Source organism: Callorhinus ursinus, unplaced genomic scaffold (genome assembly GCF_003265705.2).
Source record: "Callorhinus ursinus isolate GAN/ISIS: 27379988/994484 unplaced genomic scaffold, GSC_fseal_2.0 scaffold13, whole genome shotgun sequence".
NCBI classification, from domain to species: Eukaryota; Metazoa; Chordata; class Mammalia; order Carnivora; family Otariidae; genus Callorhinus; species Callorhinus ursinus.
Genome location: NW_027397075.1, coordinates 12104759 through 12127495, shown reverse-complemented (window position 1 = coordinate 12127495; position 22737 = coordinate 12104759). Strand labels below are relative to the sequence as shown.

The 22737-nt window shown below is 51.1% G+C and overlaps 1 protein-coding gene and 1 long non-coding RNA gene across 2 annotated transcripts; both read right to left on the bottom strand.

Annotated features, from left to right (window-relative positions):
- Positions 1-440: 440 nt before the first annotated feature.
- ZNF500 (zinc finger protein 500) lies at positions 441-9685 on the bottom strand. The gene is given in 7 exon segments (XM_025859009.2): positions 441-1781; positions 1784-2364; positions 4353-4461; positions 5933-6000; positions 6221-6377; positions 8004-8490; positions 9554-9685. Coding segments are annotated over 6 exon segments (1854 nt in total). The 5' UTR covers positions 8406-8490; positions 9554-9685; the 3' UTR covers positions 441-1244.
- Positions 9686-14238: 4553 nt separating this feature from the next.
- LOC112813825 (uncharacterized) lies at positions 14239-17134 on the bottom strand. The gene is made up of 2 exons (XR_003205593.1): positions 17005-17134; positions 14239-15166 (listed from the first exon to the last, which is right to left on the bottom strand). It is a non-coding gene; the product is annotated as an uncharacterized lncRNA (long non-coding RNA).
- Positions 17135-22737: the final 5603 nt, after the last annotated feature.

The window sequence follows — 22737 nt, the reverse complement described above, 5'->3', positions numbered from 1 at the left end:
TTAAGAATGTTTCACAAAGTGAGAGAAAATAAACTCTTTGTTCCAAGTTCAACTGGGTGAACGACCGTTAAGGCAAGCCGAAAGGATGATGTGGTAGGAGTTCTGCCACCTGGACAAGGTGAAGCACTCAGGACCTCAGTTTCCCATCTATAAAAGGAGAGTCACAAAAGCCCTATGTCCTAGGACTGTGTGAGAGAATATTCTGGAACGGGTACTAATAGGCCCAGGTCCCAGGCCAGGAAGCGGGCGGCCGGCGGCCTCCAGCACCAGCCTGGACATGACAGAAGTGAACCCGCAGACTCACAGCCGCATAGGGAAGGAGGGTGGTCGGCAAAGCCAAGTGTGCTCAAGAGCCCTGGCAGTTGGCCTAGAAGGTCAAACCATGCTTCAACTGAGTGGCCGCCTTCTCTGGAGAACACACCAGGCAGAGCACACGAGGCCAGAGGGACCGACTTTATTAAGGGAACCGAGAACAGATCACGCACCCTGGAACCTGGGTTATGCTGAAAGGTGTAAAATACCTACAGTGATTGGGTGACCAACAGAATGGAGCACAGCACGAGGCCCAAGGCAACCCCGCCATGGGAAATTGCCACACTCCCTGCATGGAATGTTCCAGAACCAAGGGGTTTCAGCAGCTGCTCCAAGACTCCAGTGATGACGAAACGAAACCAGGACTCTCTACTGCTCCCCACAGCTGCCCAGGACACAGTGGATGTGAACAGATCAGAAAGACCAAGAGGGGCAGCCAAGGCTGCCTCTGTCCTGGCCACTTGGGGCTGGAGCAAAGGCAACCCTGGACTCCTGCCCTGGGGATAGATGGCAAGGCTGGTCCAATCCACAGGCTTCCTCATGGGCCGGGGAGGTTGGAAGATGGGGTATCAGGGAAGCGTTCCCACACCAGGTATTCATCCTTTAGAACAGCCATGGATCTATGAAGGTGACCCCCAACTCACCCCACTACCCCGCTAACACCACAGAGATACAGAAAAAGCCCCCACAGGCTACATACTGGGTGTGGCAAGGCTGGAGGGGAAGGTGGGAGGCCAGGGAAGGCTGGGGTATGTTAACGCTCCAAGGAACTGGAGTTCTGGAGCCTTCCCCAAAGTGGGCTGACAAGCGTTCCCGGCTTCATGTCCACCCACAACCTCAGCATGTGCCCTTATTTGGAAACAAGGTCTATGCAGATGTAATTGAGATGAGGTCATTCTGGATCAGGGGCCCTAAATCGAATGACTGTGCCCTTAGAAGAGGACACCAGAGCAGAGAAGAGGCAGAGGCGGGAGCGATGTGGCCACAAGCCAAGAACACCGGGGACACCGGCAACACCAGAAGCCAGGAGAGAGGCGTGGGACAGTCTCTCCCATCAGGGCCTCCAGAAGGAAGCAGCCCTGCCCACATCTTGGGTTTGGTCTTCTAGCCTCCTGAACGGTGAGTATCCATCCCTGGGGTGGTGAGCCACCCAGGCTGTGGTCACCTGGACAGCGGCCCCAGGACCCAGGTCCACCTGCTCCATGTCCAGCTGCCACTGCTGAACTCAGTGCCCGGATTCTTCCCTCTGCCTGGGCACCTGAAATATCCCACAGCCATGGGCTGGGCCCCCACCAGGGGCAAACAGGGTCAGTCTGAAATGCCTTCAGATTAGGGTTCTGGTTCCAAGACAGTAACTCCAGCAGCTTCATGAACTCTGACCTCGAAATTCTGAACGGAACTCTGGAGGTGGGCAGCTCAACGAGTGGCGGCTGGGCTTCACCCCGGGGGCCTCCTGGAGCCACGCCGTGGGGCTCTGCAAGCCCGGCAGGCGCTGCTCTCCGCTGTGGGTCCGCTGGTGTTTGTGCAGGTCCGTGCCCCGGCGGAAGCCCCTGCCACAGGTCAGGCACACAAAGGGCTTCTCGCCCGCGTGTGTCCTCCGGTGCGCACTGAAGTGGGAGCTGTTGCTGAAGCGCTTCCCACACTCAGCACAGGCGTAAGGCCGCTCCCCAGTGTGCGTCCGGCGGTGGATGACCAGGCTGGAGCTCTGGCTGAAGCGTTTGCCGCACTCGGCGCACGCGTAGGGTTTCTCGCCCGTGTGGACCCTCTGGTGCGTGCTGAAGTTGGAGCGGTCACTGAAGCCCTTCCCGCACACCTGACACTTGTAGGGCCGCTCCCCGGTGTGCGTGCGCTGGTGCTTGGTCAAGTGGGACGTTTTGCTAAAGCCTTTGCCGCACTCGGGGCACGTGTACGGCTTTTCGACTCGTCGCGGCCCTCCTCTTTCCAGAGGCTGCTCGGGCCTGGCCAGGCCCCTGACCAGCTCTTGGTCCCGCTCCCTTCCCATTGACACGTCCTCCCTGGTGTCCTGTCCGTCCTCAAGTTGCAGCCCAAGCCCTGGGACAGAGAAAACACAGTCCCTGAGGCCTTCACAGGGAGAGGGGACAATAAGAAGGCAGAGGCTGGGCGGCTGTCCCACCTGAGGAACATGAGAGCAAGCCTCAGAGCACCTAGCAGGGGAGTGTCAGACCCTGAACGGAGACAGTGGACCGTGGCCAGCAGCTCGTGAAAGCCTCACAACGCCAGTGAAGCGCGTGCCCTTACTGTCCCATTGCAGGGCGAGGACGCTGAGGAACTCACCCAGAGTCACTGGGCTAGTAAGTTACAGGACGGGCTCTGGAGCCTGGGCTCATAACCTCTAGGCCAGGGGTTCTTACCCGGGGGCAATGGTGGCCTTCAGAGGGCACTTGGCATGTCTGAAGACAGTTTTGGTTGTCACAACTGGGGAGAAGAATGTTGCAAATGGCATCTAGTGGGTGAAGGCCAGGGATGCTGGTGAACATCCTATAGCTCACTAGATGGCATCCTAACGGAGGATTCTACAGCCCCAATGTCAACAGTGTTTTGGTGTTAACTAAACAGTGGTACCACAGCCAGGCTAAATAACCTCTCAGGATGTCATCTGTAGATCTGCTTAACATCTACAATCAGCTGACTGTAAATAAAGCAGATCACCCTCCACACTGCAGGTGGGCCTCGAAATCTAATCAGCTGAAGGCTTTAAGAGCAGGACCTGAGGTTTCCCAGGGAGGGGCAGAGGGAGAGAGGATCCTAAGCAGACTTCTTGCCCGGCATGGAGCCCCTTGCAGGCCTTGATCTCACAAGCCTGAGATCATAACCTGAGCTGAAATCAAGTGGGACACTTCACCAACTGAGCCACCCAGGTGCCTCCCCCAAAGAAGGAATTCAGCCTCCAGACTGTAATACAGAAATCCTGCCTGGGTTTCCAGTCTGCTGGCTGCCCTGCAGATATCAGACTCAGGACTGCAACATCAACTCTCACTCGAATTTCCAGCCTGCGGGCCTGTCCTATGATTTTAGGCTTGTCAGCATCAACAATCCTATGAGCCAATTCCTTAAAAATAAATTTTTTTTTTTTTTTTTTTTTTACAGAGAGAGAGAGAGAGCGAGAGCAGGAACACAAGCAGGGCGAGTGGGAGAGGGAGAAGCAGGCTTCCCGCTGAGCAGGGAGCCCGATGCGGGACTCGATCCCAGGACCCTGGGACCATGACCTGAGCCGAAGGCAGATGCTTAACGACTGAGCCACCCAAGCGCCCAAAAATAAATGTCTTAACTTACACACACACTATTGGTTCTCTTTGTCTGAAGAAACCCAACTGATACAAAGCAGCATCTCAATTCCTTCAGAACCTATTTCAGGGAGTGAATGGGTATCTGGAGTGCCAAGATGAGCTGAGCGGGAAGAGCAGAAGGAATAGTGTTGGGTGGTGGGGTGGGGGTGGGGGTGGGGGTGGTAAGGAGAGGCTGTGGATGGCCAAGGCCTTGCCAGAAGCAGCTCCACCCACGGGAGCCATGGGCAGCACAGAGGCCAACGTGAAACAGGACCAACCATGTGGGTGAAGGAACAAAAGAATAAGGAACCCAGGACAACCGTGGGCACCTGCCTGGGGCGAGGCGAGCAGCCACACTCTCCCCACTGCAGTGGGCCCCTGACAGGTGACTAGCAACCCTGGCTTTGCAGGCTGCACTCAGCTGGTTGCTGAGCAGACTCTCCAGGGAGCACCCCTGGCCCACTGAACCCACCTAGGAACAGGGTGTGAGTTCTTATTTCAACATGCTCCCCAGTGATTCCTCGGGCCACTGCAGCCTGAGAACTGTTGAACTGGCTTTTGTAAGTGGTACAGAGACAGGGGCGATACGGAGCAGGGAGATGCTGGGCCTAGGGTGCCTAAGGCCCACACACAACTGTTGGGAAATGCTGAGCTGGCCCCAGCCAGCCTAAGGGAAGGAGCTACCCTCCCCGAGACTGGCCCACTTCAGACACGCCACTGAGGAGCAATGGCCAGGGTCTCTCTGCACGTTACCCCCGTGTTCCGGCAGCATGTCCCAGCTGCAGTCCCGCTGAGCCGGGTCCACGCACTCCCACTCCTCCTGGGATAGGTACGCCGCCATGTCCTCCAAGGTCACTGGCACCTGCTGGAATGCAAGCCACTCAGTCCTATGCCACAGCTCTGTCATGTGGGCCAGCCTGGCGGGCTCACCCACCCCCTCCACCTGTATCACAATGGCAGGTCCGGCTTTGCCTCCCCCCACTTCCTCTCTCCAACACTTTCCCTCTCCATATGCTGTTGGCCACCCCTCCTCCTCAGGCTCCACTCACAGAACGGCTGAATCCTGCTCCCTGGGAGGACATCATCACCGCCACCCTGTCCCACTGCTGCTGGGCCAGAGACAGTGTGGACAGATTCACTGTCTGGAACAGCTGGTTCCACTGCACGCTCAGCCACCGGGGCCCACGTTCCCCAGGGGACGAGTCAGGCATGCCCTGCCTCAGCTCAACCAGCCCTGAAACCCGAGGGGGGTGTCTTGGGAACTTCAGGATGCCTGTAGGCCAGTCGTTCCAAATCTGGCACCAGACTGACCTGAGCAGCAGATTAAAACCCAAGCAAACAATGTCTAGAAGAGGCAAATCCATAGAGACAGAAAAGTAGGTTGCCATGGGCTGGCAAAGAGCGAATGGGGGTGTGCTGCTAATGGGTATGGGGTGTCCTGGGGAGGAAAGTCTTTTGAAGACTGTGATGATGGTTGCATAACTCTATAAATACGCTAAACACTATGCACTCTAAATAGCTAAGCTGCGTGGTATGTGAATTATACCTCAACAAAGCTGTTATTTTTTATTTATTTATTTTAGAAAGAAGGAGGGCACCTGGGTGGCTCAGTTGGTTAGGCGACTGCCTTCAGCTCAGGTCATGATCCCGGGGTCCTGGGATCGAGCCCCACATTAGGCTCCCCCTGCTCTGCAGGAAGCCTGCTTCTCCCTCTCCCTCTGCCTGCCACTCCCCCTGCTTGTGTTCCCTCTCTTTTTCTCTGTCAAATAAATAAATAAAATCTTTAAAAAAAAAAAAAAAGAAAAGAAAAAGAAAGAGTGAGAGTAAGCATGAGCAGGTGAAGGAGCAGAGGGAGGGAAAGTGAGAGAATCTCAAGCAGACTCCCCATTGAGCACAGAGCCTGATACAGGGCTCGATCTCACGACCCTGAGATCATGACCCGAGCCGAAATCAAGAGTCAGATGCTTAACCAACTGAGCCACCCAGGCGCCCCTCAATAAAGCTGTTATTTAAACAAACAAGCAAAGGAGACTCCAATTCCAGGCCAGGGCTGGGGGAGGAACCTATATTTTTACCCAAAGTCCCAAGAGTCTAGTGCCTGGCTGGGTTTGAAGCAATTGCCCCAGCTCACCATTAAGCCCCAGAATCCTCTGGGACACACCTAATACGCAGATGGCATCTAAGAGAAGACTTTCGGTAGGAGAAAGTTGGGGTAAAGGGGCCATTCCATGAAGGAGGAGCTCTAAGAGCTGGACCTGGCATGGGAGAGAAGTGTTCCCATAACAGAGGCAGGGGACACACAGGGATGCTGCAGATCAGGAACACCCACTCACCCGGGACCAGGATGAAACGAAGGACGTGGCCGATGCCGCCATCTCCTGATGCTGGGAGGCCACTGGGCCTGGGGAAAAAGCACAGAGTTGCCAGAGAAGGCCACACAGCCCATCCGTGCACACGGTAGCAAAGGCCCAGACAGGTACAACTACTCCCCACCTATACTCAGCTCCCAGGCAAGAACGTGTCCTTCCCATGTGCACAGAGGCCTAGCCTCCTGTGACACCCCTTTCCCTCTGCCTCCTTCCCCTACAGAGCTTCTTTCATCTAGAGGGATGGCTACTCACCCCTCTTTGGTCTGTGGCTCCATTGGGCTGGGGCCTGCTGGCTGGAGCATCCAGACCCTTCCTCCAGAGACAGCTCCTCTGGCCTGGCCTCCACTTGGTGTTTCAAGCACTGTTCTGTCCCATGGGACAGTACATCATCAGGGAGCACCTCCAGGCCCTGAATGCAGACAGAGATCTGCCCACCAGCTCCCAGAAGGCTGGGAGAAAACCCACAAGGTTCCCAACCACTCCTGTCTCAGGCTCCCCTGGCCATCCTCCTGTTCCCAGGTTCTGAACCAGCTGTGCCTCACCTCCCCCACGCCCAGGGCTTCCTCCCCCTGCCTGCCCCCATGGCCCTCCACATGCCACACAATCTTCCCTCCAGACACGCTGGGAGAAGAAATGTGAGCTGGGAAGAGGTCAGGCTCCCAAACGGGACAAAGTGAGACCTGCTCTGTCCCTGAGAGAGTCTCCCGAGTCTCTCCCCATCACACTGCACTGGTGTCATTGTCACACTCTTACCCTCCCTTCCTCGGTGCTCCCAATAGACCTGGGCCAGGAGGACCCTGAATCAGGTCTCATTTCAGAAATTCGCACTATTGCATGTGCTATGCTTTTTGAAGTCACCTACAAGTTCTCTGGAACAATCTATATCCCAATTGTAGCAAAGATGACTAGGATGACCTTGGGTCTCAGAGTTTACTGAGTTCTGCAATAGTACTTAAGTCAAGAAACATCCCCAGGGAACTGTGAAACCAGCACCAGGGACCCCTGCGTCAGGCTCAACATTGCACACCTCTAAGAGAAGACGGTCCTCAGAGGTTATGGGGTGCACAGAGACAGAGGGAAGCCATGCTAAGAACCCCAATGCCAGGGCTGGAGGGGCTGGGAAAGGATCCTGAGTTCTCGCTGGCCACCAAGATAGCAGGATTTGCTTACTGCAATCAACTCACACTGTGATCAAGTTTGGGGGGATGTGTCTATCCTGCTAGACAAAAAGGAAAGTATGTGGCCAATGGCACTAACACAGGAGAAAGGCCACCTGTCCATATCTACCAAATATTTAATCTGGAAAACTAATCTAAGCAAAAGGAATTTGTGAGACTTCCCACTCTTCAAATTCTGTTAGAAGCTGGGAATGTGCCCTAGAGCAGTGCTGTCCACAAAATCTTCCATGACAACAAAGTGTCCTATGTCTTCACTGTCTAGTATCCAGTATAGTAGCCACTAGGGACATCTGACGACTGCACCCTTGAAATGGGGCCAGTGTAACTTAGGAACTACATCTGACGTTTTATTTAGTTTTAATTAAAAAAAAAATCATATGTGGCTGGTTGCCACTGCATGGGATGACACAGCTCTAGAGGGCTGGGGACATGTGGGGGCTCTAAGCAGGGCACCCACCAGCCCCTGCTTTTTCTTCCTAGTGCTCCTCATTTTGGGATCTCGTCAATGCCCAGGGCTCTGCCTGGGAAGGTCTCCAGCCGCCCTCCCATCAAAACCCGTGTCTGACCGCCGCTGGGATGATGTTAATGAAACAACCCACACAGCTCAGAGAGAGCTAGTGGGGCTACATGTGCTCAGTCAACAGGTTTACACCCATCAGCCAAGGCTGAGAAACACTTTGCAGTGTCTTCTTCAATTCACAGGAGCAGGCAGCCCCAATTCCCCCATCCACAATGACCAAGGCAGGCCTGTGGCTCCAGAGCCCAAGGGATTTCCAAATGCAGATCTCAAGAGCAGGGCCCTGAGGTCTTGGGGGCCCCGTTTCCTCACCTCAACGCCAAATTGCCCCCCACCTCACCCGCTGCCTCTGTTTCCTGGGCTCCCGCTGCAGCCCTTCCACGAGGACCACGGCCTCCTCACCACTCTCCGGCTGTTGCTCCCGCACCCGGGCCTGGATCTCCCCTGGCAGCACCATCAGGAACTGCTCCAGCACCAGCAGCTCCAGGATCTGCTCCTTGGTGCGCAGTTCAGGCCGCAGCCAGCGGCAGCACAGCTCCCAGAGGCGGCTCAGGGCCTCCCGGGGCCCGGCCACCTCCTGGTAACAAAAGAGCCGGAAGAGCTGGCGAAAGGTCTCAGGGCTGGGGTCTTCCGACTCCAGGGAGGGCTCCTCTTCCCAGCAGAAATCTTCCTCCACCTTCACGATCAGGATCTCGTCTTGCTCCAGGGGTGGTGGAGGCTGGAGACCAGGTGTGGCTGCCATTGTCTGGGGCAGGTCTTGCTTTCTTGTGTCTCAGGGCTCAAACTTGTCTCTCTGGCCGGACACTGGAAATGATGTTTGCAGGGCTCTGTGGAGAAACAATAAATCATTTGGGTGCAGTGTTAGGGCTAGATAAGCATCTACCCATAATGCTTGCTCTTGCCCCAGAGCCAACTCACCCTCTTTGGCAAAAGAAAAGGACTGAGGTAAATCAAGGCGTTCTTGCTGCTACCCTCCTGTTTACTCTCAGGCAAGTTAGAGGCCTTGGTTCCTCATTCAAAAAGTAGAGAGAGGGGCACCTGCGTGGCTCAGTTGTTAAGTGTCTGCTCAGGTCATGATCCCAAGGTCCTGGGATGGAGCCCCACATCCGGCTCTCTGCTCAGCAGGAAGCCTGCTTTTCCCCCTCCCACTCCCCCTGCTTGTGTTCCTGCTCCTGCTCTCTCTCTCCCTGTCAAATAAATAAATAAAATCTTTAAAAAAGCAAAACAAAACAAAAAGTAGAGAGAATGGTATCCCTACACATAGGCTGCTGAGAGGACTAAACCGACTTTTTTTTTTTTTAAAGATTTTACTTATTTATTTGATACAGAGAGACACAGAGCAGGAACACAAGCATGGGGAGTGGGAGAGGGAGAAGCAGGCCTCCTGCGGAGCAGGGAGCCCGATGCGGGGCTCGATCCTAAGACCCTGGGATCATGACCTGAGCCGAAGGCAGACGCTTAACGACTGAGCCACCCAGGCGCCCCTAAACCGATTTTGGAAAGGGTTTTCCGCATTGCCTGGGACGGGGTCAGAGTTCGAGAAATGCGGTTTTCATTATCACGGTAGGCCCGTTTGGGCTGGGGTCCCTTTGGAAATACGGTGAGAACCAGGGCCCCCTCTGCCCAGGAGGACGCAGATTCTGTCACGACCCGACCTCCGATTTTAGGCTCGGCAAGCCTCGAAGGCCACCCGGGTACCCCCGCCTGTATGGTCACCACGGCCTCTCCAACTCCAGGGTGCTGGGAAGGTTGGGAGTCCCCGGCCCGGATGCGTTCCCCGGTCTCGCCCTCAGGTGGAGGGTGAGCGGTGGCCCAGGCAGAGCACAAACCCGGGCTCTGACGCGGGCCGCGGGATGGAAGCTCGAGCCGGGACCCCGAGCCCGCACTCACCGGCAGCGCGGCAGGCCGGGCTGGAAGCAGGACCGTAGGTGCGGGGGGTACAGCCGGTAGGCTGTCCACAACGAGACCAACAAACCCGCAGAACGAACACAGCGAACTGGTCCTAACGAGCCACGGGCTCACCCCGCTGTGGGCGGGCCCACCGGAGCACTGTGGGTAATATAGTCCTCGCCCCATTGGCCGAGCTGGCTGTCGAGTGTGGGAATGAGCCGGCATACGCCGGTCAACGGGGGGCATTGTGGGCAACGTAGTTCTTGAACTGCTGGCCCACCAGCTGTAAGGGGATGAGAATGAGACCGCGTGGGCGGGCCCACGGGAGGCATTGTGGGTAAGGTAGTCTTGGCATTGTCAGTGAGCCGGCCAGGGTTTCGCGGTTCCGAAGGTTCTGGGCCATTCCCCCCGCGTCCTTTCCATCCGCCCTCCCCTGGCCTGAGAAAAGTACACTGTGGGAGGGGACTTGTGAATTTACATTTCTACTTACAGCGTACTTTGTCTGTTCTAAGTACTTACCAATTATTAACAATTCATCTTTAAAACTATCGTGGGAGGTAGGTACTTTTAGCAATATTTTATAGATGAGGAAAGGAGGCACACAGAGGTTCAATGACCTGCCCAAGGTCACACATACTCTGTAAGTGTGGCATGAGGTTGGAACCCAGGCATCTATGCTAGTCCACCTCCTTAATTTTAGAGACTAGTTAATGAAGACCCAGAAAGTTACTTGCTTGGGGCATCTTGGTTCTTTTATTTGTTAATTTAATCAACAAATATTTATTGGGCTCTGCTTTGTAACAAGCGGGCACCTCGAACAGGAGGTAACTAGACAGCCGGTCCCTGGTGTTGCTGTCCAGCCTGGGAGAGACTAAGCCTGGCCTTTAAGCAGGTGAAGGGTCATGGTGAGGGTTACCTGCCTAGCATATCATAAGTGCTTCATAAACATCGTCACTGACATAAGGACCCGGCGATTCATGAGTCCTTCAACTCTGGCATCCCCAGACCTAGCACCTTACCCCATCTTCCCACTAGCTTTTCTTCCCATTCTACTCTCCATTCCCTCTCGTTTCATTTTTCCCACTACAGCCAATATTCAGTTTTTATTGTGAGCACGCCGAGCAGAACAAGACGCTGGGCTGCCCGTGACTAAATTCTGGACACTGCCCCTTCCTGAGTGGGAGGCATCTTTAAGGGCAGATTTCAGGACTATCCCAGGCTTCCACAGCCTTGGGGTGGGGCCTGAAGAAAGGTAGGACCATATATGCCTCAGTGTCTCCTTCAACATGGGGTTGCTGGTCAATAAGGCAGGGATGTTAGAATGAACTAACACCAAAGTGTGCAGCCACTCAGAGAACTGAACACAAGAGGCCTGCGCTCAGTTTGCTCTGGGAGGAGAATGTGCAAGGGGGAACTTCGAATAAGTCACAGGAAGTATGTAGCACGGGAGGAAGAAGACAGAACAAATAAAGTGGGAGAGGGAAAAGGAGGAAAACAGAAGAGCCTGGTGGAGAATCTGAGGGAAAATCAGCAGGTTCTATAGGACTGCATGACCATGATCTGATTGCAGAGCATGCTGGGTTGTGTGTAAGGAAGTGGAGAGGTGTGGGGACGTCAGCATTTTCAAAGCTGTGCCATGCCTTCCCCTTTCTAACTCCCTCCTGGTTAGCTGAGGGGACCAGGCATCTTCTCCTCAGAGCCGTATGTTAGCGAGTCTATGTAGTGACCAAGGCCTGGCTGACATAGCCCTGGTCCTTTCCTGTCTGGGCAATTTTCAGTGACTACAACCAACAGAGATTTAAAGGACAAATTTCTGCTTTGCTCAGGATTTTGTGTTGGTTTGTTTAGAATTTCAGTCTTTTTTTTTTTTAAGATTTTATTTATTTATTTGAGAGCGAGAGAGAGTGAGAGAGAGATCACAGGTAGGGTGAAGGGCAGAGGGAGAATCAGGGTTCCCGCTGAGCAGGGAGCCCAATTCGGGGCTCGATCCCAGGACCCCGGGATCATGACCTGAGCTGAAGGCAGATGCTTAATTAACTGAGCCACCCAGGTGCCCCTTGGATTTCAGTCTTAATTCTATTTTGGGGGAGACACAAACATGCAGTCCTTAACAAATGTAAATCGGGATGAATTTGGGCCTTCACAGACATACACCCAAGCCAGTGCTTCAAACCCTGGCTCCACCACATATTAACTAGGTACGCCTTGCCTTCCTCACCTGTGCAACGGGGATTGCCATACCTGCAACTTCAGAGAGCTGAAGGTCAGGATTAGATGAGATTGTTTGTAAAGCGCTAGTGACAATGCCTAGTGCATACCAAATGCTCCCTAAGCACCGGCTCTATTTCATGCCTTGAGCCACACTGAGATGGAGAATGCGGGTCTCAGTGTGTGGGTCGTGGATACCTGGTGCCGTGGAGTTCCTGTAAGAGGTCCATGGGTCCACTAAGGCCCCAAGCATTGTTCACAGTCTGAATGAAAAGTATTTATAGTTGGCGAGTGCTGTGAATTGTGCAAGACTGTTGAATCACAGATCTGTACCTCTGAAACAAATAACGCAATATATGTTAAGAAAAAAAAAAGAAGAAGATAGCAGGAGGGGAAGAATGAAGGGGGGGAAATCGGAGGGGGAGACCAACCATGAGAGACGATGGACTCTGAAAAACAAACTGAGGGTTCTAGAGGGGAGGGGGGTGGGGGATGGGTTAGCCTGGTGATGGGTATTAAGGAGGGCACGTTCTGCGTGGAGCACTGGGTGTTATGCACAAACAATGAATCATGGAACACTACATCCAAAACTAATGATGTAATGTATGGTGATTAACATAACAATAAAATTTTTTTAAAAAAGTATTTATACTTATACACACGTATCACTATTTATATTTACACTTATAAAGGTAGCTTGTTTTCATAGTGTTTATGGAGTCTACAAAACAGTTCGAGTTAAAATGGCAGCCTCATACTCAGAAGTTTGCAGCACAGACATATCCTTCTCTCTGAAGAGAGAGGGGAAGATCTCTTCAGACTAATGGCACAGTTCCGTCATCACATACGAGGCACCGATTCAGCTATTTGCTCTTATTATTTAAATGTGACGGAGAAAAGAGGCTGTACAATCAAGCCCTCAAAAAGTTGTCATCTTTGGTAGCAATTTTTCCATGTCCAAATGACAGAAACAAAAACTCAATATACAAGTCAAATGGTTAAATTTGACTAAATAATCTAAGAGAGTCATCAGAGAGTGCCATGCCCCAAAACTGATATATAATGGGTGTTTTATTACATTTTTTTAAGTTTTTTTTTTTTTTTTAATTTGAGAGTGAGAGAGGAGGGGCAGTGGGAGAGAGAAACCTGAAGCAGACTCCTCACTGAGTGCGGAGCCCGACTCAGGGCTTGATCCCAGGACCCTGAGATCATGATCTGAGCTGAAATCAAGAGCTGGCTGCTCAACCAACTGAGCCACCCAGGCGCCCCTACACTCTAAGGCCTCCATGAGCCACTAATAAAAGCTGTAATTTTTTTAAAGATTTTATTTATTTGTCAGAGAGAGAGACAGCACAAGTAGGAGCAGCAAGCAGAGAGAGAAGCAGTCTTCCCGCTGAGCAAGAAGCCCAATGCGGAACTCGATCCCAGGACCCTGGGATCATGACCTGAGCCGAAGGCAGATGCTTCACCAAATGAGCCACCCAGGGGTCCCAAAGCTAATGTTTTTTACACACTTCCTAAGTCCACAGGATTTTTTTTTTTATTGTGCTACTTAAATCTTCACAATGATTCTCTTGTATAGATATCATTATGACCCACGTTTTAGTTGAGTAAACTGAGGCTCAGAGAGGGCACAGCCCTGCTAAAAGCCACACAGCCAGGAAAGTGGAAAAGCCAAGTCAAACTCAGGCAGGTCTGCTCCAGGGCCTGCTGCCCCAACCACCCCCCTAAGGTTCTCCTGAACACCAGCCAGGTATTAAGAGCCCTGTCTTGGAATAAATATCTGAATGATTTCTCGGAAGACTCTAGTCCTGCCTCAAGGTTATCTTTTGAGGGGGCCACTTGGGGCCATAATACCCTCTGATTTTCTAAACAGTGGGCAAATCTGCTTGGTTCATAGAGGTGCTCAGTAAATATTTGCTGAATGACTGAAAAAATGAATGAGAAGAATTTGTTCTTCAGACATTGACGTCTGCTGCCCAGCCTTATACAAACTTGATTCACAAACATGATGACGGTGGTATATGGAGCTAGACAGTACCTGTGCCCCAGAGGACACTTATGAGGATTGAACGATCTAGTACATTAAAACGGTTCACTCTAGGGTGAAACCTAGAAGCAGTCAGTAAACATTAGTATTGTTACTATTTTCATTAACACAAAGGATGAGGGAAAAGAGCATTTGCTGGGAATGCTGGGAAATTTCTCCTTGGAGTCCGCCTGTGTTTTGGTTCCATTATTAAATGAGACAGATGAGAGGATATGTCAGTTAACAGGGAGGCAGGAGATAGCCATTGTTTATACCCTCGACCACCCAGCATTTGAAACTTTGTCTTATCCCTACAGCCAGCAGGCCAAATGACAAGCAGGCAGGTAAGAACAGCCTTGCAACGCATGACCACTCCTCCCAGGGAGAGCTGCCTCCAGGATAAAGGAGGCTGGAGTGTGGAGAAAGAAGGGGGATTCAGGGACCCAGGCATGCTTGGAAATCTTTATTCATGGGGATGACATCTGCTAAACTCTCCTGTTTGTGGTTAGCCCAGGCATCACTCAGAATGGGGTGAATATTCCCACGGTCCTCTTGGGAAGGAAGACAGGTGTCTTGTTCTGCTCAGGCTGCCATAACAGCATACCATAGAGACTGGGAGCCTTAGACTACACACATTGATTTCTCACAGTTCTGAAGGCTGGAAGTCCAAGATCAAGGTGTCAGTGGATTCAGTCCCTGATGAGAGCTCTCTTCCAGCTTGCAGACTGCTACCTTCTCCCTATATCCTCACATGGCAGAGTGATCCCCCTTAATAAGGCTCCTCTTCTTAGAAAGGCCACAGTTCAACGAGGTTAGGGCCCCACCTTATCACCTCATTTAACCTAATTACCTCCTATAGATCCTTTCTCCAAATACAGTTACATTGAGGGTTAGGGCTTCAACATATGTTTTGGGGAGACATATTTCAGTCCAGACCCCTAAACACTGCCAGTCCTTGGAATGACCCATGATTCTCCTCGGTCCTCAGACCACCACCCACTCCAGACCAAGGCCAGGGAGGGAGGCAAGACTGGCCTTTCAACACAGACAGCTGGCACATCCAACATGCTGGAACATTCGTGCTATCCACAAAGACACTTGTTCTCCCCCATTTTTCTTAAAACACGTGTCCATCTCAGGGTCTTTTGTACTGCCACGTAGGAAAGTGACACGAGCGTGGAGATTCTCTCCCCACCAGAAGAGACACAGCAGTGCTGGGACAATGGCAGCTGCTGCTGGAAGCCAGTGTCAGGGACGTGGGGAGTAACGGGACATGGGCCCCCTGCTGCCAGCCCGTCTGACTGAAGAAGTCTGGTATCTGGATGTTCAGGTGAAAACTCCTAATTCTGAATGTAGACTCAGACTGGTTTTAAGTCCTGTGTGAGATAAAACACATCGACACGTTTCTGACCTGTGTCTGGCACACACTAACAAATAGAATGACATAGGTGGTGACAGTGTTATGAAGAAACATGCAGCAGGAGGGAAGAAAGGGATGCAGTTGTTCTTTTAGGTGGAGAATATTTACACAAAAAGACCATTAGTTCATGGGCACCTGAGTGGCTCACGCAGTTGAGCATCTGACTCTCGATTTTGGATCAAGCCCCACATCAGATTCCATGCTCAGCGGGGAGTCCACTTTAGATTCTTTCCCTCTGCGCCTCCCCCCCACTCTCTCTCTAAAAATAAATAAATCTTAAAACAAAAAACAAAAAAAACCAAACAAAAAAACCCCATTAGTTCACCTGGTGAGTCATCCCCCTCATAACAGAAGCCATAATCTCCTTAGCTTCAATACTCTCTTCAGTGGTTTACTCCAAAATGGCAGGAGGCCCAAGAAAAGGGAAAAGAAAGAGAGGTAAAATGTCCAGCTTCCCTCAAAAATCTATTCAGCCCTACTGAGGGCTGAAGCCAACCATGCAGAGAGCCAGCCTGTGTGAGAGACAGTGACAGACACAGAAAGTGAGAAATGCACTTCCTTCTCAACCACTGTTCAGGAAAGTTATTCATGCCACTTGTCAAACAATGGTATTGGAAAGCTTTATCCAGGACCAGAGATAGGTGCAGGGGCCATGCAAGGGGGTGTGTAGTGAGGGAGAGACACTGGGCTTAACTCCAAACACAACAAGGAAGGCGGGACTTTATAGCCAAAGTGTGGGAGGATGGAAAATTAGTAAGAGGAAACATCAGGGGGAGACTGTAGCTAAACCAACCCAGTAGAATTCTTGCTGAAGGCAGGCCAGCATGATCAGACATCACCTGGGGGATGCTGGAGGGTCAGGAACTCAATCAGATATCGAGGGTGGGGGTTCTGGCTGAACTGACTTAGCTGGATTCTTGCTATGAATACAGAAGTCCCAAAGTCAAGACCTTGTTGAGAAGAGTTCAGAGGAGCCTAAGTAGAGTTTGCTTAAGGAATCATTGCTACCACCTCCAGGGTAAATGGACTCTCTCATAGACAGGAAGGCTGCTCTCCAGAAGCAGGAAGTGGCCTTTGGGGTTCTCATTGCAGAAAGCAGAAGTTGTTCAAGACAGCAAGAGTTGCCAAATGCCCTATGCCCACTATCTTACCTAGGAGATTGAGACCTTCCAGGTCAATGCATAGCCCCAAGCTTGTCCTGCCTGCTTCTCTCTTCTTCTTCTTCTTCTTTTTTTGTTTAAGATTTTATTTATTTGAGAGAGAGAGCATGAGCAGGGTGAGGGGCAGAGGGCGAAGCAGACACCCCGCTGAGCAGGGAGTCCCATAAGGGGCTCCATCCCAGGAACTCCGGGATCATGACCTGAGCAGAAGGCAGACGATTAACCCACTGAACCACCCAGGCGCCCTGTCTCCTTTCTGAAATAATAATATTGGCCACCAATTCCTGAGCACGTGGCAATACACATTTGCTCTCTGTTCTTAATTTGGTAATAATAGGGGTAGTGTGATCTCTACAAGTAAAAACCCCTGACGCTCCGAGGAGGGTCACATAGACGGGAAGCGACAGAAACGAGACTGGAACCCACGCATTTGCTTCCAGAACCCCAGCCCCGAAGCACCAGGTTAAAGCATTCTAGCCCGGAATTATAACCCAGGCATCCTAAAGGTCTGACACGGTAGCCACACTTGACTCTTTCTCCTTGTCCTCTGGCTGAACACGCTCTGCCCCGTTTCCCCGTCTGGGGCGCGCCCACAGAGGTCAGGAAGGGGCCTCAGTCCAGGTTCGAGCCCCACCTCTGCCTGGTGGCTGCAACGGCGCTCCGCACACAGGAGCACAGCTAAGATGGTAACCCACAGACCCGCCACGGAGACGCCACGCAGATCCACCACCAACGCCGCAGTTCTCACGCGTCTTTCCCCAAACCTCGCGCGAAGTCCGTGCCCGCCGGAAGCGGAAGTTGCTGGAGCCGGAGAGCGGACCGGACTACACTTCCCAGAGCGCCCCGCGCCGCTCTGGGAAAGCTGTTACCTGGGCGCTCCTGGGGTGCTGTGGGGTGCAGCTCCGCCTTGGGGGTCTCCACGGGAGGCGGCCTTGCGAGGGCCTCGGAAGGTGGCTTCATCCTTAGGGCGGCCACGTTCAGGTTGCTGAGGCCGGGGCAGCCCCTCGTGGGCTCAGCCTCAGTTTCCACATCTTTGAATGGGGACGTTAGCCGTTTACGGTTGTAACAAGTTCAAAACCGTTCATACATATTTTCCAAAGCATAATGAGTCCTTCTGCTAGGCGCAGGCGTTACCGCAGTGGTTAGCAGGGCAGTGGTTAGCAGGCGCTTGTTTTCAGGAGAGGCTGCCTTGATCTTCGTAACTAGGATGGTGATTTTTAAAAAAGATATTATTGATTTAAGAGAGAGAGCATACAAGCAGGCAGAGCGGCAGGCAGAGGAAGAAGCAGGCTCCCTCCCAGCAGAGAGCCCGAGGTGGGGCTCGATCCTGGGACCCTGGGATCATGATCTCAGTCGAAGGCAGAGGCTTAACCGACTGAGCCACCCAGGCGCCCCTAGCATGATGATTTTTCTTTTTAATATTTTATTTTATTTTATTAACAGAGAGAGACACAGCGAGAGAAGGAACACAAGCAAGGAGAGTGGGAGAGAGAGAAGCAGGCCTCCTGCCGAGCAGAGAGCCCATTGCGGGACTCGATCCCAGGACCCCGGGACCACGACCTGAGCCGAAGGCAGGCGCTCAACGACTGAGCCACCCAGGCGCCCTAGCATGATGATCTTTAATAGGTCTTCTTAATTGCATATGATTGATTTACCAACCTTCCTTGGTATCTGTAAATCTTACATTCCTTTTTAGAAGGAGAATAGAAAGCCCTCACATGTCACAGAACAGCAGTTAGACATCTTGCTACACCGAGCACTGAAAGCTGTAAATAGGCACCACTAAATCTGCAGGGAATCAGGACGTGTTACAGGCCACTGCACCCTCTCACTGATTAATGACCCCCTGTCCCTTTAAAACCCTCCTCGCTAGGCAGAAACCAGGGAGTTGGCTTTTGGACAAGAGTCCACCTTCTGCCTAGGTGGCTGGCCTCCTGAGTAAACCTCATATTCCTTTCCAATCAATATTCATCTCTTGAGTATTGGTCTTTGGAGGGACATGCAGCTGAAGTTTGGATTTGTTAAAAAGAGGCATACAGGGGCACCTGGGTGGCTCAGTCAGTTAAGCGGCTGCCTTTGGCTCAGATTATGATCCCAGGGTCCTGGAATCGAGCCCCACGTCGGGCTCCCTGCTCAGTGGAGAGTCTGCTTCTCCCTCTCTCTCTGCCTGCCTCTCTGCCTACTTGTGCTCTCTCTCTATCTCTCTGTCAAATAAATAAATAAAATCTTAAAAAAAAAAGAGGCATACAGTGACGAAATCATATCTTTGGTAAATCCTGACAAAGGGTATAGAAGAGGGGGCTTGATCTCCTTTGGGTTCAAGTGACAGTTGAGTGGAGGTGTGAGGACAGCATAGAGTTAACCTAGGGAGTTGGGGGAGAGGGTTCCACACAAAAAGAGCAACAGGTGTGAAGGTCCAGAACGAGGCCTGAGAGATTGGGATGTGTTTGAAGGACAGAAAGGAGACCAGCATGGCCCAGGTGCAGGGGGAAAAGCTTGGGATTTGAGGCTGGAGAGGTGAGGCCACGCAGAAGGACCTTGAAGTTCTGCTGAGGATTGAGGCTGTTATCCTAACAGCAATGCGAAACCAATAGAGTTTGGGATTTCAAGCAGGATAGTGTTGGATTGGGTAGGAAGCTTTGTGGAGTAGAGATCTCAGGGAGAACAGAGGGAGCAGTGAAACCAGCTGGAAGCTCCTGGAGTGGTTCATAGCTGAGGTAATACTAGCAATGGTGGTAGTCACAAGGGATGGAGCTGACCGAGATTACTGAAGCCGAATCAGCAGGGCCTGGTGGTTAACTGGGTTGGGCTGAAGGAGAGAGCAAGAAAAATTGATTAGTAAAATGGGGATTATAACATCTCCTGCAGCAGGTACCATTTTGATTAAAAGAGGCAAAACAGGGATGCCTGGGTGGCTCAGTCAGTTAAGTGTCTGCCTTCAGCTCAGGTCATGATCCCAGGGTCCTGGGGTCAAGCCCCATGTTGGGCTTCCTGCTCAGCAGGGAGCCTGCTTCTCCCTCTCCCTCTGCCTGCCTTTCCCCCTGCTTGTGCACGCTCTATCAAATAAACAAAATCTTAAAAGAACAGTGTTGTTTGTAATGGCAAAACATAAATGTCAATCAACAGAATGATAATTCTCTCACAAGAGATGATGTTGAGCAAAAAAACAAGTGACAGTATGACACCATTTCCATAAATTATGAAAACATACAGAACATAATGTATGTGATTTAGGGATATATACCTATGTAGCAAAAAAGTGAAGAAATACTTGGGATCAGATAAACACCAGATTCAGGATGATGATTGCCCATGGCACTGGGGGCAGGAGTTGGAGAGAGATGGGTAAGGCATGCAGGGGGCAATAAACTGCAAGTTTTAATGTGCTTTTTATTTTATTTTATTTTTAAAGATTTTATTTATTTATTTGAGAGGGACAGGCAGAGGGAGAGGGAGAAGCAGGTTCCCCACCTAGCAGGGAGCCCGATGTGGGACTTGGGCTCCATCCCAAGACCCTGGGATCATGACCTGAGCTGAAGGCAGACGCTTAATGGACTGAGCCACCCAGGTGCCTCTTACTGTGATTTTTAAACAGCATCAAGGGGCGCCTGGGTGGCTCAGGTGGTTGAGCATCTGACTCAGATTTCAGCTCAGGCCATGATCTCAGGGTCATGAGGTTGCCTAGCTCGGGGCCCCACGTGGGTCCCCACCCATGCTCAGGGGGTTGTTTGCTCAAGATTCTTTCTCTCCCTCTCCCTCTGCCCCTCCCCTGTGCACGCTCTCTTTTTCTCTCTCTCCAAAATAAATAAATCTTAAAAAAAACCCCAACATCAAAATAGTTATTATTGGGAATTTGCATTCTTGAACTATTGAAACCTAGCAAATGTTTCCATAAATAATTTTCAATAAATGCAGTGCTAACTTGTATACTGTTTCTATTTCAATTATTTTAAATTTCTCCTTACCTTCTAAGATTTTTGTTTGAGGTCTAACATATATTGAGTAAAGTGCACAAATATCTCACAATGAAATGCACAAATCTCAAGTGCATGCCTCAAAGATTTTTACAAGTCTATATACTTATGTAACTTCCACCCAGATCAAGATATAGGTCCTCTTCAATGCCTCAGAAACCTCCCTCATGCCCCTCCTCAGTCAATATCCCCAACTCTGGCCTGAAACCACAAGTCTGATTTCTATCACCTTAGATTGATTTTTCGTGTTCTTGAACTTTATTTATATTTTTACAGATTTTATTTATTTATTTGACAGAGAGAGACACAGCGAGAGAGGTAACACAAGAAGGGGGAGTGGGAGAGGAAGAAGCAGGCTTCCCGCTGAGCAGGGAGCCCGATGCGGGGCTCGATCCCAGGACTCTGGGATCATGACCTGAGCCGAAGGCAGCCGCTTAACGACTGAGCCACCTTAACGACTGAGCCACCCAGGAGCCCCTGTTCTTGAACTTTATAAAAGGCATCCACATGGTACTTTCTATCTGCTCTCTGGTTTCTTTCACTCATCATTAGTTCTGTGAGATTCTTCCACGCTGCTGCGTGTATCCGCAGTCGGCTCCTCTTTATTGCCAAGGAGTGTTTTGTTGTACCACTCTTACCACAGTTTATCTACTGTCCTGTCACTGAACATTTGCAGTTTCCAATTTGGGGCTGCTGTGACCATTCTTGAATAAATATGAATACATTGCATGTAATCTAGTTGATGTTTTATTGTACCAGGTACATGGAAATTGATTTTGTGATTCCCCTTGTAAAAAAAATGCTCTCTATTGTTATTGAATATTATGACTGTATCATTATGACATGAACCTGCTTAGTGTCCTGCACAATGCAAACCTTCCCCCACCCCCAACACACACACTTACAGAACAGAACCATTTATCTACACAGAACCCTGAAGCAAGGGCTTATTGTTGCTATTCCTGTTTCACACATGAGGACATCATTCTGGGGTGTCAGGTGACTTGCCTAAAGTCCTGCAGTTTAGAAGGGGCAGAACCCTCACTTGCCGGGCCTAGGAAATCCCAAGATGTGTCAGATGAGGCCTCAGCCCTCCCCCAACTGGTGTCGGGCAGGAAATGCACAGGAGAGCTGTGTGAGGCCATTACTGGGCACGTAACGAACAGTCTGTGCCAAGTGTGAGTTGCAGAGTCACTGTAGGCATGGCGAAAGCTTCCAGAGCTTGGGGTAAAGTCATGGGTAGAGAGCAGGGCCGATGCGCCCTGAAATATCAGCACTCCCTGGATTGCCTCTCCCCAGCCTGAGAAGAAAACTGCCCTAGTGAACAAGCAAGGACAGGCTGGGTGAGGATGCCATGAGAGCAGGTTGTTGGAGGCTGAGGGAGGCTGCAGCAGAGGGAGCAGGAAGGCAGGCTAGTGGCCTTCCACCAGCACCTGCTGGCAATCCTGATTGCAGCACATCCTAACTTTCAGGGAAGGGATAAGAGCCAGTATTTCACACAGTACAAAAGGAGACAGAGGAAACATTAAGTCTCCTTCCCATTCTTGACCTCCAAAGCAACTGACCTCCCCAGAAGCAACCATTTGTTCCAGGGTCTTCAGTATCTTTCTGGAGATATTCATGCCCCATGTGCTGCCATCCTCTATGTCCTCTATTGCTCCTTGTTTTCCTCACATCAGTGTCATTAGGCAATCAGTCTGTATCTGCACAGAGTCATGATGGGGAACTCAAATTCGACAGGCTGTGGGCCTGCCCTTCACCACCTCTCTGTCCTCATTTCTCCCCACTCTCTCCCTTTCTCCTGGTTCATGTTGCTCCAGCCACAGAGGCCTCCTTGCGAGTCCTTGAACACATCTAACATACTCCTGCCCCAGGGCCTTTGCACTAGCAGTGGCTTTTCTCTTTGTGTGGAGTGCTAGGATTCTAGTTATCTCCGTGGCTTATTCCTTTACATCTTTACTCAATGTTCCCTTCTCAGTGAGGCCTCCCTGACCCCTTCCTCCAATTATAAACCCTAGACTGTCCTATACCCCTTAAATGCCTTACTCGGTGCCAGAGCACCCACCTAGGTGCAAGCTCCCGAGGACAGTGACTTGGTTTTGTTCCCTGCTGAACCCTTAGCCTCTGTAGCAGCATATAGTGGACCCTAAAGATCCATGAGTAGAATTAACACTTGGATGATAATAGTGCTACCTCAATTTTTTTTTCTTCCAGCTTCATTGAGATATAATCGACAAGTAACATTGTGTAAATTTAAGGTATACAACGTAATGATTTGATATGCATATATATTGTGAAATGATCACCACAATAAGGTTAGTTAGCACATCTGTCACCTCACATAGTTACCTTCTTTTTTTTTTGATAGTTTAATGTTCTTTTCTTTTTTTTTT